The following is a 15,229-nucleotide window of genomic DNA, read 5'->3' on the forward strand; positions in this document are numbered from 1 at the left end:
CTCTTCCTCCGGTCCTTGTCCTCGTTTTGACAGCCGTGGATCTTTCCTAATTCCGTTTTAGTTAAGATTTCCTATTCCTACAAGGATTTAATTCGGTAATTCCGCGTAATTGCCTAATTTGCGTTCCCTAATCGCTACGGGTTCGCTTTTCGAGGCAAAATCAACATTTTCGCCATATACGCACACTTATTTTTTATTTTCTTTTTTTTTCCCGGGGAATCTTTTCACTCCCTATTTTTAAAATATTCCTAATACAATTAGACATTTCTTTTAATTTCTTTTTTAAGGGGTAGCCCTCCCTACCATCAGGTCACTTCATTTTCGTCCATTCTCGGACACTTTTTTTTTGAAAACTTTTATTATTTTTTGCGCTTATATAGGCCATCGTGTTTTAAGTTTTTTTTTTTTGGTGAAATGTGAGAAAATATTATATCAAAGAATCAAAAAATACAAGGAAGAGAGTCATGAAACAATTACAAGAACATTACATTCTATGTTTCTCATCGAACCAATTGCAATTTGGTCACTATTCCCGCCTAGCTTAAATTTAAGCCTCTTGACAATCAAATCTTTAACCTGTTTAGCCACATGCTCCGGTCTTAAGATCATAGCATTCACCCGTGCATTATTCCTTTGCATCCAAACACTGTAGTAGACTGCATTCAGGACTACAGTAAGAAATTTCCATTGCAACTGCTTCTTATTTCCATTGATAAGTCTGTTGAGAGTAGGGAACTGCGTCCCCATCCAGCTCTCCACTTCAGTACTGACCCTCCAACTGTATTCACAGGTCAGGAACAGATGTTCAGTAGTTTCAGTTTCTCTGTGACAAAGGCAGCACAGATCATCCTCACAGCAACCCCATTTATACAGTTTTTCTTTGACATTCATTCCATCATTCATGATAAGCCAAGTGATAATGGAATGCTTAGGAATATTCCAGCTGTTCTAAACAATGCTAGACAAGCTTTGAACAGGGTGGGAAGTTCTGAGCCAGTCATACCTACTTCTGATGGTGTACCCTTTTGTGTTAGCAGTCCAGATAGCATTGTCATACCCATGCTTTAAAGCTTCCTTCACTTTGCAGACATTCTTCCACGACCAGTTTGCATCATTAGGAGGGACATAGTCATGCCAGGCATGATTCCTGATGTAAATTTGGTTGATCCATCTTATCCATAACCTGTCTGCTTTACAATACACCCATTCAACCAGTTTACCTACAGTAGCAATGTTCCACAGTTCAGCCTTTTTAATACCCAAGCCACCTTCATTTTTAGGGCAAGTAACTTTCTCCCATGAAACCATGGGCACTCTATGAAATTCTGAGCTGCCATCCCATAAGAAGTTCCTGCAAATAGCCTCAATACTCTTAATGACACCCTTAGGCAAGATAAACATAATGGCCCAGTAATTATACAAAGTGTTGAGCACTGAATTAATGAGAGTAATCCTCCCTGCATAGGATAACTTCTTTATTCCAAGGCTTCTGATCCTTGCTACAATTTTCTCAGTGATGCTGTTACACTCCATTTTAGTCAATCTCCCTGCCTTTATAGGAACTCCCAAATATCTAAATGGCATGCTTCCTTCAACAAACCCTGTGACTTGCTTGATATCCTGCTTCAGGTCATCCTTTACCCCATTAAAGAAAATTTCTGATTTATTATTGTTCAGATTGAGACCAGAGGATTGGGAAAAGGTGGAGAAGGCTCTCATAAGAAGCATTATAGAGGGAGCATTTCCTTTACAGAACATTAATAGATCATCAGCAAACATTAGATGGGTAAGCTTCAGGGATTTGCACAAAGGGTGATACTGGAAAGGCCATCTAGCTGTAGCATACTTAATAGTTCTAGTGAGGTACTCCATACATATAGTGAAGATAAGAGGGGAGATAGGATCCCCCTGCCTGAGACCCCTTTGGCCTTTGAAATATCCAAAAGAAGAGCCATTTAAACAAAGAGTAAAAGATGTAGTAGTAACACACCTCATAATCTTTTGAGTAAATGCCTCAGGAAACTTAAGCCCATGGAGCATCTGTTCAACAAAATCCCATTCAACTGTGTCATAGGCCTTTTGCAGGTCAATTTTGAATAAACATCTGGGAGATACTCCTTCTCTAGAATACATCTTCACAATATCTTGACATATGAGAACATTCTCAATAATAGACCTTCCTTTGATAAAAGCTCCTTGGTTATCATGTACAATGTCAAGAAGAACCATTGCTAATCTATTACAAAGAAGTTTAGATATTACCTTATAAATGAGTTTGCAACAGGCAATGGGCCTGAAATGTTTGACTGAGGTAGGTCTATCAATTTTTGGAATTAGAGTGATATTTGTGGCATTGATTTGGGTAAGCAAATTTCCAGTGTCAAAGAAGTCCCTAACAGTCTCACAAAACTCCTTCCCAACAACCTCCCAAGAGTCCTTAAAAAAAGAGCTATTATACCCATCTGGGCCAGGAGCCTTATCATTGGGTATGGCAAAGACCACCTGCTTAATCTCTGCATTTGTCACTGGTATCTCAAGGATTGCAGCATGTTCAGTTATACAGTAGGGGCCCTGTTGCATCACATCACTCCTAACAGCTAGGGTATCCTTCCTACTACCCAGCAAGGACTGGTAGTAGTCTAGAAAAGCTGCTTGAATGCCGTGGCTGTCTTTACAACAATTACCATATTGATCCTCAATTTGAATGACCTTGTTTCTGATGTTCCTTTTTTTGATTGCTCCATGAAAATAAGCTGTATTGTTGTCTCCATCCTCCAACCATTGTACCTTAGCTTTTTGGCTTAAAAAGCTATCCTTGGCTTTAGATAACTCCTTTGCAGCTGTTGGGGCATCAATTTCTAGAAGTTTCAGAGCACTACTAGCCTTGTTTTCAATGTCAGAGAAGCACTCCCTATTCAAGGACTTCAGAACCCATTTTAAACTCTTGAGTTTTTTGACAATACAGAACATTTTGGTACCTATATACTGCTTGTCCCATTCACTTTTAACCTTCTCAAGAAAGGAAGGTGCACTACTCCACATATTAAAGTACTTGAAGCTTGCTTTCCTTGTCCCCCAAAACTTAGTATTGCTAACAATGCATGGAGTATGGTCCATCAACCCTTCAGGATGAAAGTGTGCTGCCATTTCAGGAAAAGAATCAAGCCAGTCACAATTCACCAGGAACCTATCCAGTCTGCTGTATCTTCTTTGAGAGGGTTCCTGTTTGTTATTCCATGTATAAAAAGCCCCTGTTGCAGGAATATCAGTCATACCACAGACTGTGAGGCAATTTATAAAATCATCCATGTCCTCTTGCTTAGTATGCCCCCAATCTTTCATCAGGATTAATTACTGTATTAAAATCTCCTGCTAGGGCCCAAGGACCCAAGCATTGTTGGGCAATAATAGCTAGCTTATCACACAGATCCTTCCTTTCACTCCCTTCATTGAATGCATAAATCATTGTTAAATAGAAGGTTTTCTGAGTTACTCTTATGGTAACCTTTGTATGGATAAACTTGGGATCATACTGGAACACCACTACATCAAAAATATTTGGTTGCCATAATATCCAAACTCTTCCTCCTTTATGATAATTGCAATTAGTAGTAACACTCCACCCATCTAGCAGATTAAGGGAAATATTACTCACTTTATTACTACTTATTTTGGTTTCCAGCAAGCCAAACAGGCTAGCTTCTTTATTGTGAATAAACCATTTTACATGTTTCTGCTTATTTACATTATTCAAGTCCCTTACATTCCAAAATCCGATGTTATTCATTATGATCAGTGGATGAAGGGTCACCTTGTTGGCCAATACCAACCTTAGGAGTCTCAGCTCCCCCCACAGCAGCTTTATAAGTTACCATTGGTGAAATAAACGATCTTGGGGTAGAACTGCAACTAGACACTAGTTTCACAGGAGAATTAATAGGTGTATGCACTGGTGTTACCTTGTTATGCTGAGTGACCTGTGCTGCCTGTGTCATAGTCACTACTTTAGGCTTCCATACCTGCATCACCGGTTTTTTCTTTTGAATTATTGGAGCACCCTTCCTGCAGGTAGCCTGTTCATGTCCTATTCCTTTGCACTTAAGACAAACTGAAGGCTTCCATTCATACTCTATCCCAACAGAAATAACCGTCCCATACTCATCCATAAATTTCACTTTAGTAGGAAATTTTTGTCCCACATTCAGTTCAACCATAACTCTTGCAAACCCTAGTCGTGTTTTATCTGTAGTTTGCTGGTGTACTCTTTGAAATTTACCAACCAATCCTGCTATAGAGGGCAAGCATTTACCCCAGAACCTGAGGGGCAACTCAAGAATTCTAACCCATGCAGGCACAATCTTAACGTCCTCTTTCAATAGTTCAACATTAACATCCCATGATCTTACAATCAATGGTTTATTATCAAACATAAAGTGGCCTGCTTGCAGCACAACCTCTTTATCCTGACTGGATTTAAAGTGAACTAGAAACACACCATTTGGCATGAATGAAACCTTGTCAACATTATGCTTTTGCCAAATTTGAAGGATAAATCCTTGCAGCACCTCCCATGGAGGGTTTGCTCCCAGTACAAAATAGTAGACAACATTTTGCCAAATTTCAACCTCTTTCTTAGTATCTTCTGGTGTGAATTTGAGCATATTGGTCTCATCTGCCTGCTCATCCTCTAATACTACGTTCTTCTTTCCTCTTTTGGTGATCTAGACATTGTTTTCTATTTCCTCATCGGTTACATCCTCAACAATGACTTTATCTTCTACACGAACATTAATAGACTCTTCATCAAAGGATAAAGCAGGGATCCCAGTGACCTCCTGCATCGGTTTTGTTCTGAGGACATCCTCCTCTGATGGACCTTTTTTTGTTGGTTTCTTACTACTATCACCACTTTTCCTGGCTTCTTTCATCTTCTGAATCCTACTGGATTGTTTTTGTTTTATTTTATTCGAAGAATTACGTGCCATATTGAAGAATCAAGCAGACAAAATGGTATGGAAATGGCTGCGTGCAAGGGTTTTGCTAGGGTTCATCGCAATTTTTTTTTTTTTTTTTTTTAAAAGTTAATTCATTTCATTTTATGCTTTGCTATGTGATTTTCTATGCGAATTTCGGCAGCATGACGGCGTAAACCGTCACATGCCAAACCTGTTTTCCAAGCTAACCTACAGATACAACAAACACCCAGCAGCAAAGGCACACAGATCATCATATATACAACCAAAAAAGTAAAATGTACATCAAAGGACGGGCTCCTGCCCAAAGTAAAGTGACAAAAGAGAAAATGTACAAATGTACAACAAACAAACTACCAATAGGCTAGTACAGACGACCCCTCGGCTTAGCTACTGTCGCCTCAAGAGCGGCAATCTCAGCGTCTCTGGTCTTGAGCTCCCTCAACAAGCGGGCCGTCTCCTCCTGGGACTGCGCCACCTCACGCTCCAGGCCACGATCCCTCTACACAGAAGAAATGATAGGACATGGCACTTCACTTCCCTTCACAAGGTCAGAGGTAGTAAGGATAAGAAACAAGAAACGGGTACAAAAGGTTCATCCCTACCTCCCAAAGCCACCAGCAAGGGCCTTGATGGCTGTAGCTGGACGATGCCATCTTCATTCGAATACAGGAAAGGTTCAATCAAATGTATTCATATGTAAATAAAACATCAAAGTACAAAAAGACAGTCAAAGGTGGGGGCTTACCCTCCTCACGACGTGCTGCCACCCGTCCAAGCCAGCGTCAGTCACCGCCTCGCCGAAGTCGCGGATCTCCGAGATCGTTGTCATGTCCGTCGTATCGGTGTACCCCAGTGTCTCTGGAAAAGCTGGGGGCTCAACGCTCGCCACCTCGATCTCCTGCAAGTTTAAAACGATTTATTATTTTGATGATCATTAATCATTTATCTATTTTATCAAAAATAACAACTAAGGATGCTTACCATGATCGGCCAGTACGCCAACCTCTGACGAACGAACTCCGCGTACTCCACGTCAGGAAGAAAGAGGGCGTCACCACTCGCACCAGCCAAGTCTGTCGTCCTCTCAGCCTCTAAAGGCTCCCTAAACATCGTCTTTGGAGGATCGATGGGAACCGTGAAAGCGTCGCGGGAACACTGTCGAACCAAACGCTCACCCAAGTACCACACAGGCCCCATGGACGTCGTCAACAACAACCGACTCGAACTCCGAGGACGGATAACCTCAGCCACGAAAGCAGGAGCTTCAGTGTAGCTCTCCCAAGGCCGGGGCACCCACTAAAGCAAAAGGACGGGGGGTCATTCCTATGATCGTCGCTAAACAAAAGAAAGGATATGAATGAAAGTCAAGATACTTACGCTGTCTAAGCTCAGGGCGTTCACGCCCCTCCTGCAGACGTCGTTAGAAGACCGCTGGCTCTTCCGACGACACATGATCCAGTCCCTGATGACAGGGTACTCCCTCGGAATGTCCTCCGCCCTCTTAGGCGCGAAGCTGGAAAAGTAGGAGTACACCCACGCATGATTACAATTTATTCTCTACAAAATGATCTTTCATATTTTCAAAAATAAATGGAATAAATGACAAAATGATCTTTCATGATTACAAGAAAAGGTTCATACCTTCAACAGAAGTCCAGAACCGACATTGGCAGGAGAAGTCCCCTTCTCCATCAACTCCGGACGAACCATGGCCCTCATGTAGCGAGTGAGGACCGCAAAGCTAGGGGTAACCCAGTCCCAACGACCTAGGCTACCCAAGTCAGCAAGAAAGGGCAGAAGCTTCGTCGATAGCCTCTCCCCCTTGTCTCCGAGGTAAATCGAAGACAAGAACCACCACAACCACAAACGGGCCCTCTGCTCGGCAGTACAAGGTGGTGAAGGCACCGCACGCCCATCCATCCTCACCATAGCCGGGACCTACAACTAAAGTAGTCCCTCACGTAAGAGCTCGACATCAAACTTCTTACCTCTGCCGAGTCTACTCTCATGGCCGTCAACGGCCACACCACCGGTGCCTCTCCACACGGCAGTCCCGAGATCATACCGTAGTCCTCCAGAGTGACCCCGATCTCTCCAAAACGCATATGGAAAGTCGAGGTCGTGTCCCAAAACCGATCAAGAAAGGCTCGAATCATGCTCAGGTTGGCCCGAATCTTCCTTTCCTTGATCTCTCTCCAAGCCCCATCCAAGGCGGTGAAAGCTCCCTGCTCGACGATGGCCCGCTCCTCCTCCGCTAGCTTCCCAAAGGCGTCCATCATCGCCGTGTAGCCAGAAAAAGACCTCATGTTCCCAGCATCCTACATCAATGCAAAAGAAAGTTTTCTTAGGCATGGCTAATGTCAATAAACGAATGAATAAGCAAATGACAATGAGCCAATGACGAGAATAAGCGAATGATAGGGGAATTTACAAGAAGCAAACGAATAAAAGAAATGAGAAGTGGAAGACTCACCATACGTCTTGCCGTCCTGTACGACAAGTGGCTCTCCGCTGCCCAAATAAGATGTCGGCCATCCCATTTCTCGGCCCACTCTGGCGCTCCTGCGAGCTGGTGGCCACCCCGTCCCAAGTTGGCCCTCCGTGGGGCCTCCTCCTCCTCATCCTCCTTCTCCTCCTCCTCTAAGTACTCCTCCATCACCTAAACGATGGAAGGCTCAAGATCAGCGCTAGTCTCCATGAAGTCTCTGCCCGACGTAGAAGGAATATCCTCTACAATCAAAGCGATACAAAGCAAGGTTAAACGCATTTTCAAGTTTATTAGAAGCATTTTCAAGCCTTTTTCAAGCATTTTGAGCGTAAAAAGCGGCATTTCTGGCCATCTTTGGCCACGCTTTCCAAAGTCTAACCACTCGTGTGGTAAGATGGGTCAAGAATAGTTCAAGTCTAGCCTAGTTGTGGGTTTGAGCCGAAAATTCGGCAGCACTTTGCTACAATGTCAATTATGCCATATAAAGGTGTCCCAGATGAGCTGACATAAATCAAAAATCCGACATGATAGCAAGTTTACCCACTACTCAAGGGTTCCATAACGCCAAGTTTCATCAAAAATGGACTAGTATAGGGTCATTTTCGAAGGGTTTTACGGTCTAGCTGAGAAACCGTCTCATTTCACCCTCAAATCCTTAATACTCGACGAAAATTCTAAAGGGTTATATGGTTGTGTTCCTAGCATTGCCAATTACTAATTTCTAATGTCAATTTTATGAGACAAATGCATTTGAGGCAAAAGCCCCAAATTTTCGAGCATATTGGGTATTAAACCCTAATTCTTCGACCTAAAATCAAGTACAAATGTGAATTAAAGCAAGAACGAGACACACACTTTGATTAGTCATGATTTATGGCGAGATTTGATCAAATTTTCGAGGGAATTTGGTTGGGTTTTTGTAAAGAAATGAGAAATTGTGTTTTTGAAATGAAAATAAAACACGACTGAAAGTCGGGTTTTTACCGAGACAGGGACGAGCTCGAGAAAGGACGCAACACTAGCTGCGCGTCTTCCAAAGGTCGCAGCTCTTGCTGCGCCTTTTCCTCAATATTTTTTCCTCAAAATTTGTTAAAATTCGTTACAAGTTTGTTATTTGTGGACCCGGGCTTTGCTGCGCCTTTTCCTCAACATATGGCTCCGTTTTGGAAGTTCCCTTCGTCCAGATCAGCATTTTCTTCAAGAGACTACAAGACAAACACGACATTTATTCTCTTCAGCGATGCTAAGGATGCGTCGTCGTCGTTTTATTCTCTTCAGCGATGCTAAGGACGCGCCGTTGTCAATTTATTCTCTTCAGCGATGCTAAGGACGCATCTTTGTCGATTTATTTTCTTCAGCAGTGCTAATGACGCGCCGTTGTTGATTCGACACCTTTTTATCTTTCTCCTCAGCGGTGCCAATAACGCGCCGTTGTCAATCCCAACGAGAGTTTGCTTGAGGACAGAGACAGGAAGATTCCCCCAGATATTTTTCCCCAACGAGAGTTTGCTTGAGGACAGAGAAAGGCAGATTCCCCCAGATATTTTTCCCACTAGTAGAAAAACCCTCTACGATGGCGGTCATAAATGACCTTTTGTGGCGGTTTTTAGAGGTTTAAGGTCCGTCGTATATCGCGGCGTCGTATAAACTCTACGACGGTTCTTTATGGTTGTACAACCGCCGATAAAGCTCTCCTATTGTGCCGGTTGTTATAAAAACCGCCGTTTTTTACTTATATAAAATGACGGTTGTTAAACAAGAACCGCCACTATAACACATCTACACTGGCGGTTATTGTTTGAAAACCGCCACCATAGGTATTTCAATAATATCTTTGTACCACAACCCACCACTACATGTTCTCTATAACATCAGTTGTAAATACAGAACCGTCGTGAAAGGTTAGTATAATGTTGGTTGTTGTTAAAGAACCGCCATAATAGGCAAACCTATAGTGGCGTTTCTAACTTGAGAGCCGCCGCCATAGATAGGTATTTTTTTTTTTAAAATAAATATTGCCACCTAAATTTCTGCAACGTCCTATAAATTTGCCAATCCAAATATCGAAATGAACAAATAATAGATACACAAGAATGCAACCAACTACCAAAAACCTTGCATATCATCTAGGTAAACAATAATGTCTGTATTAAAAAATCATACATCCAACTGTATAAATGATCACATACGCAACTTTATAAACCCCAACGAGAGTTTGCTTATGGACAGAGACAGGCATATTCCTCAAATATGTTTCCCAGCGAGAGTTTGCTTGAGGACAGAGACAGGCAGATTATCCAGGTACGATCTCTTCTTATGGCCGGCGAGCTTCCTTACGTAGTCTAATGGACTTTAAACGACCCTCCCTGATAGTCGACAGACTCTAAAATGTTCCCGATGACAGGTCATTGGCTCAGACCCCTTGGCCACCTCGCGTCGCCATAGTCGACAGGTTGTAATCTTCGATTGACCTGATGGCTATACTTTGACTTTCGCCTTGTCCAAGCCTCAACCAAAGTCGGGGCCCTGTAGATAACTCATTTCTGCACCTCCCGCCAACCACCCAGTGATGATTGGGCCGCATGTTTGATACGTGGAACGATTTTATGACAGTTTGTAAGTTCACCGACAGGTGATAGCTCAAACACTCGAGTCAACCTCATGGTCCTCACCTACGCACCGATACGGTCGTTTTGACAGTAATTACAGTTCATTTGGAGTCCGGATTAAAAACCGCTTCATTTTCTATAAACCGTTTAAAAATGCCGAGTCGGAATGTTCCAGAAAGTTCTAGAATTCTCTAGATATTTATTCCTAATTTAATTTAATATCATTAAGAAATTATCTTTCGTATATTGTGTTTCACGGAATAATGAAGTAATAACTACCGAAATTCTATAAAAAACGAGGAAATTTTTCTTGCTGAGGAGGAAACCTCTGGGGAAATGACGGAGCAGGTGCTGCGCCTCTTCCAAGAGTCGTAGTGGATGCTGCGCCTCTTCCCCAGCCCTCTTTTCACGCTTTACAGAATATTTCCGAGATTTGTTTCCGTATCCGTGCCATACCTAAACTCCTTCATGTGTGTAGTATATATAGAGACCTTCGGCCTCCATATTTGGTACGCGAGTGTCCGCCCTTCTCTTCTCTCTTTGCATTCTAGACCACGCTTTTGCTTTCGATGCCTACGTGCTTGATTAATCGACCACGTAAGCTCAGATCATTCCGAGTCCCAGTCACGTTGCATAGACCGACCAATTTGACCAACTCCACTTAATCAATCTAATCAATCTTTTAAATCCTTTAACAAGGGCACTTTCATATTCGCATATTCTAGTCGAGCAATCATGAAACGATAACTTAGTCAATCTCGTTTCGTCAAACATGTAAGTCCGAGGGTGTAAAAATCCTATTTTATTTTTTGTACCTTTATTTGGTATCATTAATTTAAGGTTTAAATCAAGAGCATGTTCAAAACCATCTTTTTAAACCATTTTTACAAAACAGTGGAGATCGGACGTCGAGAAGAAACGCAGCAGCAGCTGCGCCTCTTCGAAGAGTCGCAGTACATGCTGCGCCTCTTTCTGAGGCTGCCGCTGCTCCTGCTTTTCTTCTTCTTCCTCGATCTTTTCCAACTCTCTGTTTCCTTATTTATTTCGTTCCTTTTGTTCATATCAGTACATAATCACGTCTATTTAATTCCTTTTCAAATTATAATGATTAATTCGACTGAGATCCTTTATAATTCGATATTTGCCGGTTTTCGTCGTTTATTCAAATCCGGATTTTAGAGGTTCGATTCGTTCATATCGATTCTCTGGAGTTCATCTTTTGTAAATGCTTTTCTTTATTTATTTATTTTCAATTTATTCATATTATTTTGTTTTCGAGTCCAAAGTTCGTTCTTTTGTAATTCCGACATGAGTTTGTCTTAATCATGTAAATCGCTGTAAATTCTCATCTTTAATTCGTTTTATGACGGTTCCAGATGCACGTAATCTGTTAAATTACTTCAACTTGAGTCCTAATATCAACAACCGACCTAAAATTTACCGATAAACATTACCAATCCGCGGTTCTGACTTCACAGATAGAGTGCAACTCAAGAACAGACGCAGGAAGTGCTGCGCCTCTTCCAGAGGAAGCAGCAGATGCTGCGCCTGATTTGGGTTGGCTTCTGTCCCTGAACTCTTTCTCGCTTTGACGTAGCTTCTAATTACGTATTTAATTAACTATTAATCGTATTATCGCTCCTAATATGACATGTTTTTTCATCCTTAAACTCTTTGTTTTATTTTCTTCTTTAAAATTCCGTTTTGAGCGTGCTTTTGACGTAGATCAAATAATCCTTGTAATTATTGTAATTTTAGTTATTGCAATTAATTTTATTTTTTTGTTATGTATGATTTAATTGTATGGCATTCACACGTAAATTAATCTAACATCCACTTCGACCCTATTTGAGTGCTAAATTACGTGTCAACCGACTAAGTTTAATTCACATGCTAGGATTAATCTGTGTTTGTTGCATTGCATGCATTACATCGACAACATATCAAATATGAATAATTTTCCTATTCATTAGTAGAGGCCGCTATCGAGGCGGGCCGAATTAGGTGTTCGTTTAAAGAGCTTCCTAATACGTACCCTTACTCCAGATCTCTGTGAACATCCGTGTTCATTGGCATCCACGAGAGTCATTGTAGACATAGAATGCTAAGGGTAACGAGTTCTTAGTGTTCATGTCATTAATTTGTGTCTTGGCATCACACGAGGTATTCGAACGGTTCCAATTTCCCATAAAAATAGGTGGCCACTCCACAAATGCAGGCTCATTCGAAGCCTCTTCCGCGCGCGCTGCGGGTGGCTCATGTCCACAATTGCGCATGCTTAGCATCCGAGTTATTGCACTCGATGACTAGAATAATCAACGTTGACCACCCCTTAGGCCGTGTGCTTGGCCATGTGTGTCTCGGCCTTCGTGTCTATTTTAGTTCGTGCCGATATGAGATTTCTGGGGCTTGAGGAGAGTATGGTGACGGAGAGGGCACAATGGAGGGAAAGGATACATGTGGATTCTTAGTATTTGATGTTTTTTTTGACATATTTAGTGGTTTTTTTATTTAATTTAAAGAAATTAAATTATTTATTCTTCTCTCCTTTATTACACTTTTTTACCAACCACTTTCTTATAGATTTTACTTGGTTCATTCCGGATCCTTAATTCTATTTCGGTTTTTATAAATCGTTTTAATATTTTCTCTCGATTTAAATTTTAAGTTTTTATAAAAGAAATCCGGAATTCGATTTTAAAACCCCTAAGTTTACCTTGACTTTCCATTACATTTTCGTTCTTCCTTTTTGTTTTTCATTTTCCCTTTTTTATTCGTATTTTGAGGCGTGCGTTCACCCATGGACGGTTCGAAAGGATGATTCATGTCAACCGACCCCAAATCATTTTGGGATTAAGGCTCTAATATTGTTGTTGTGGTTTGTTTTGTTCTATTTAAAAATTGCGGTTTTATTTCAATTGTTATTGCAATTTAATCGTTGTAATTATTGTAATTTAATTTCAAGCAATGTAATTTTTAATTTAAAATATGGGTCCAGTAAGTCCTTTATTTTGAGTCAAAATTATTTTACAAAACCTTTGTTTTTCCATGTGAGTCGTGGCCTAACCATTGGCACATTTTTCGAGACACCTAGATAGGCATGTCAAACGTGAGCCAAGTGTCATATTCTAGCAATTATATTTAGATCGAGTTGTATCTTTAATTCAGTTGTTTGTAAATCGAGTCAACCAGAATCTTCTGGGTTGTAACAGTTAGTTCCCCAACGGCTTCCCCATTCCCATCTAAGCCATGCTTGTGAATGCTTGTTAGTATATTTCAAATCATCCTCACATGTTAAATCACTTGGACAAAGTAGATTAGATGCATTAAACGATTAGAAACTAAGCTAACATGTTAAGATCAAAATTGTGTTTACCACTCTCTTACAAGGAATCATAGTCTTATCCAATTAGCCATCATAGTCCTTAGTAGAGGCCGTTATTGCCACACGCGGGGGTGGGTGTTTTATTAACGAACTTCCCATCACGTACTTTCAACAACGAACTCAAATCTCATTTTCAAAATGGTTCCCAAGTTTCCTTAAATTTGATGTCGATCCAAACGATTTTCAAACCCGTGGATTGCGATCAAATCCCCACATCCACAATGATTATCTTTTGTTATTTTATGAAAAAAATCTAGATTTGAAGTGCGCATCAAGAAACACACGAGAAACCCTAATTCGAAAGGCTTATGGTGTTTACTCGTGTGTGCCTCATATAAATGCACATTTAATACTTCAAATCTATACACACGACTTATACGAACTTTCTTGATTAACTTGATATTTTGCAAAATCATTTTCGCTCCTTTAAGCTTTGTTCTTAATCGTTCATTTTGAAAATTGCTTTTGAAAGTTGAAGTCTTTAAACTACGTACTTTTCGTGTCAAAAGTTTATCTTTTAAAATTACATAGTTTAACAATCCTCTTCTAGACAATTGATTGTATTGTTTTAGATTCAATTGTATTTCAAATTTAAACTTTGTAAGCTTAACATCTTATGCACCGTAGGCTTAACATCCCACAAACACGAAGGCTTAACATCCTTCACAAATCGAGAGCTTCACTTCTCTCACACACCGAAGGCTTAGCATCCTTCATTAGCACGATTAGGGTTACTCGTGGGGGTTAGTTGTTTATTGTACGCTAGACCAGATTAGGCGCTCGTGATAAACAATTAATAAAAAGGGGTGGACGTAGGCTTTTCAATTTGGCTGAACCACGTTAAAATATCGTGTGTTATTTATCTTTCTCATACCGTTTGTTTTACATTGTTATCAGATCGTTTGCACAATCATTATATACTTCATACATTCGAACTTAACTCATATGTCACGAAATTGAAGTACAGAACTACCTTCGAGATTTTAAAAAACGGTACTTACTATATTCACCCTGATGCGTGTATATTATATAGACTTTTTGTACTGTATTTGCATGCATTTCTATGCATATTTAGTAGTGTTTAGCTACAAATGTCCCCATAATTGTCTACTTTGGTTTCTCTTGTATTATTTGCATGTATGAACCGGAGAGGAGCATAATCAAGCCTAAAACATGTCCCTATTCATGCATTTATGAGATGAGTTGAGTCGATGCTTGGAAACTACTATTTGGTGATGCGCGTAGAAGAAAAGAAGCTAGGCGAGCAAAGGAAGATCTTCAAATTATTAGTGCCTACTTTTAGGAGCCATATCTCGAGTTCTACAACCGATATTCAAGGGATTCCAATTTTAGATGAAAGCTTATCCTCTTATCTTTCAAACTCCACAAAAATTGCTTGTTTCCGACAAGTAACGAAGAAATGACGGCTGTTTGAAGTTCAGTGCGCGAAGCAGGAATTACGCGCAGGAAACTACTCGATCAAGTACTATAGTACTCGATTGAGTACTTAAAGTCCTTGATTGAGAGGTGGCTTTTTGATAGTGTTCCATCGAGTACTTTGAGGATTGACGTGAGATTTTCTCACGTAAACCTATTTAGGTTTAGGGGATTCTTTTTCTCTCTCTGAGTTCTTTTTACCCTTTTTCTTGTTGAACGCGCCTTTGCTTCTCTTTTCCGGATCCAAACTTTTGTAATTCTTTCTTCTCTTTTATTCTATGTTTTATTTCTCCTTTATCATCTTTATACCATGCTTACTATTGTTTTATCTTTC

The 15,229-nt window shown here is 40.6% G+C and overlaps 1 protein-coding gene across 1 annotated transcript; it reads right to left on the reverse strand.

The window, feature by feature from the left end:
- Positions 1-462: 462 nt before the first annotated feature.
- LOC141640597 (uncharacterized) lies at positions 463-903 on the reverse strand. The gene has a single exon (XM_074449331.1). It carries the CDS (start codon positions 901-903, stop codon positions 463-465), a length of 441 nt encoding a protein of 146 aa, XP_074305432.1.
- Positions 904-15,229: the final 14,326 nt, after the last annotated feature.

Source organism: Silene latifolia, unplaced genomic scaffold (assembly GCF_048544455.1).
Source record: "Silene latifolia isolate original U9 population unplaced genomic scaffold, ASM4854445v1 scaffold_95, whole genome shotgun sequence".
Lineage (NCBI taxonomy): Eukaryota > Viridiplantae > Streptophyta > Magnoliopsida > Caryophyllales > Caryophyllaceae > Silene > Silene latifolia.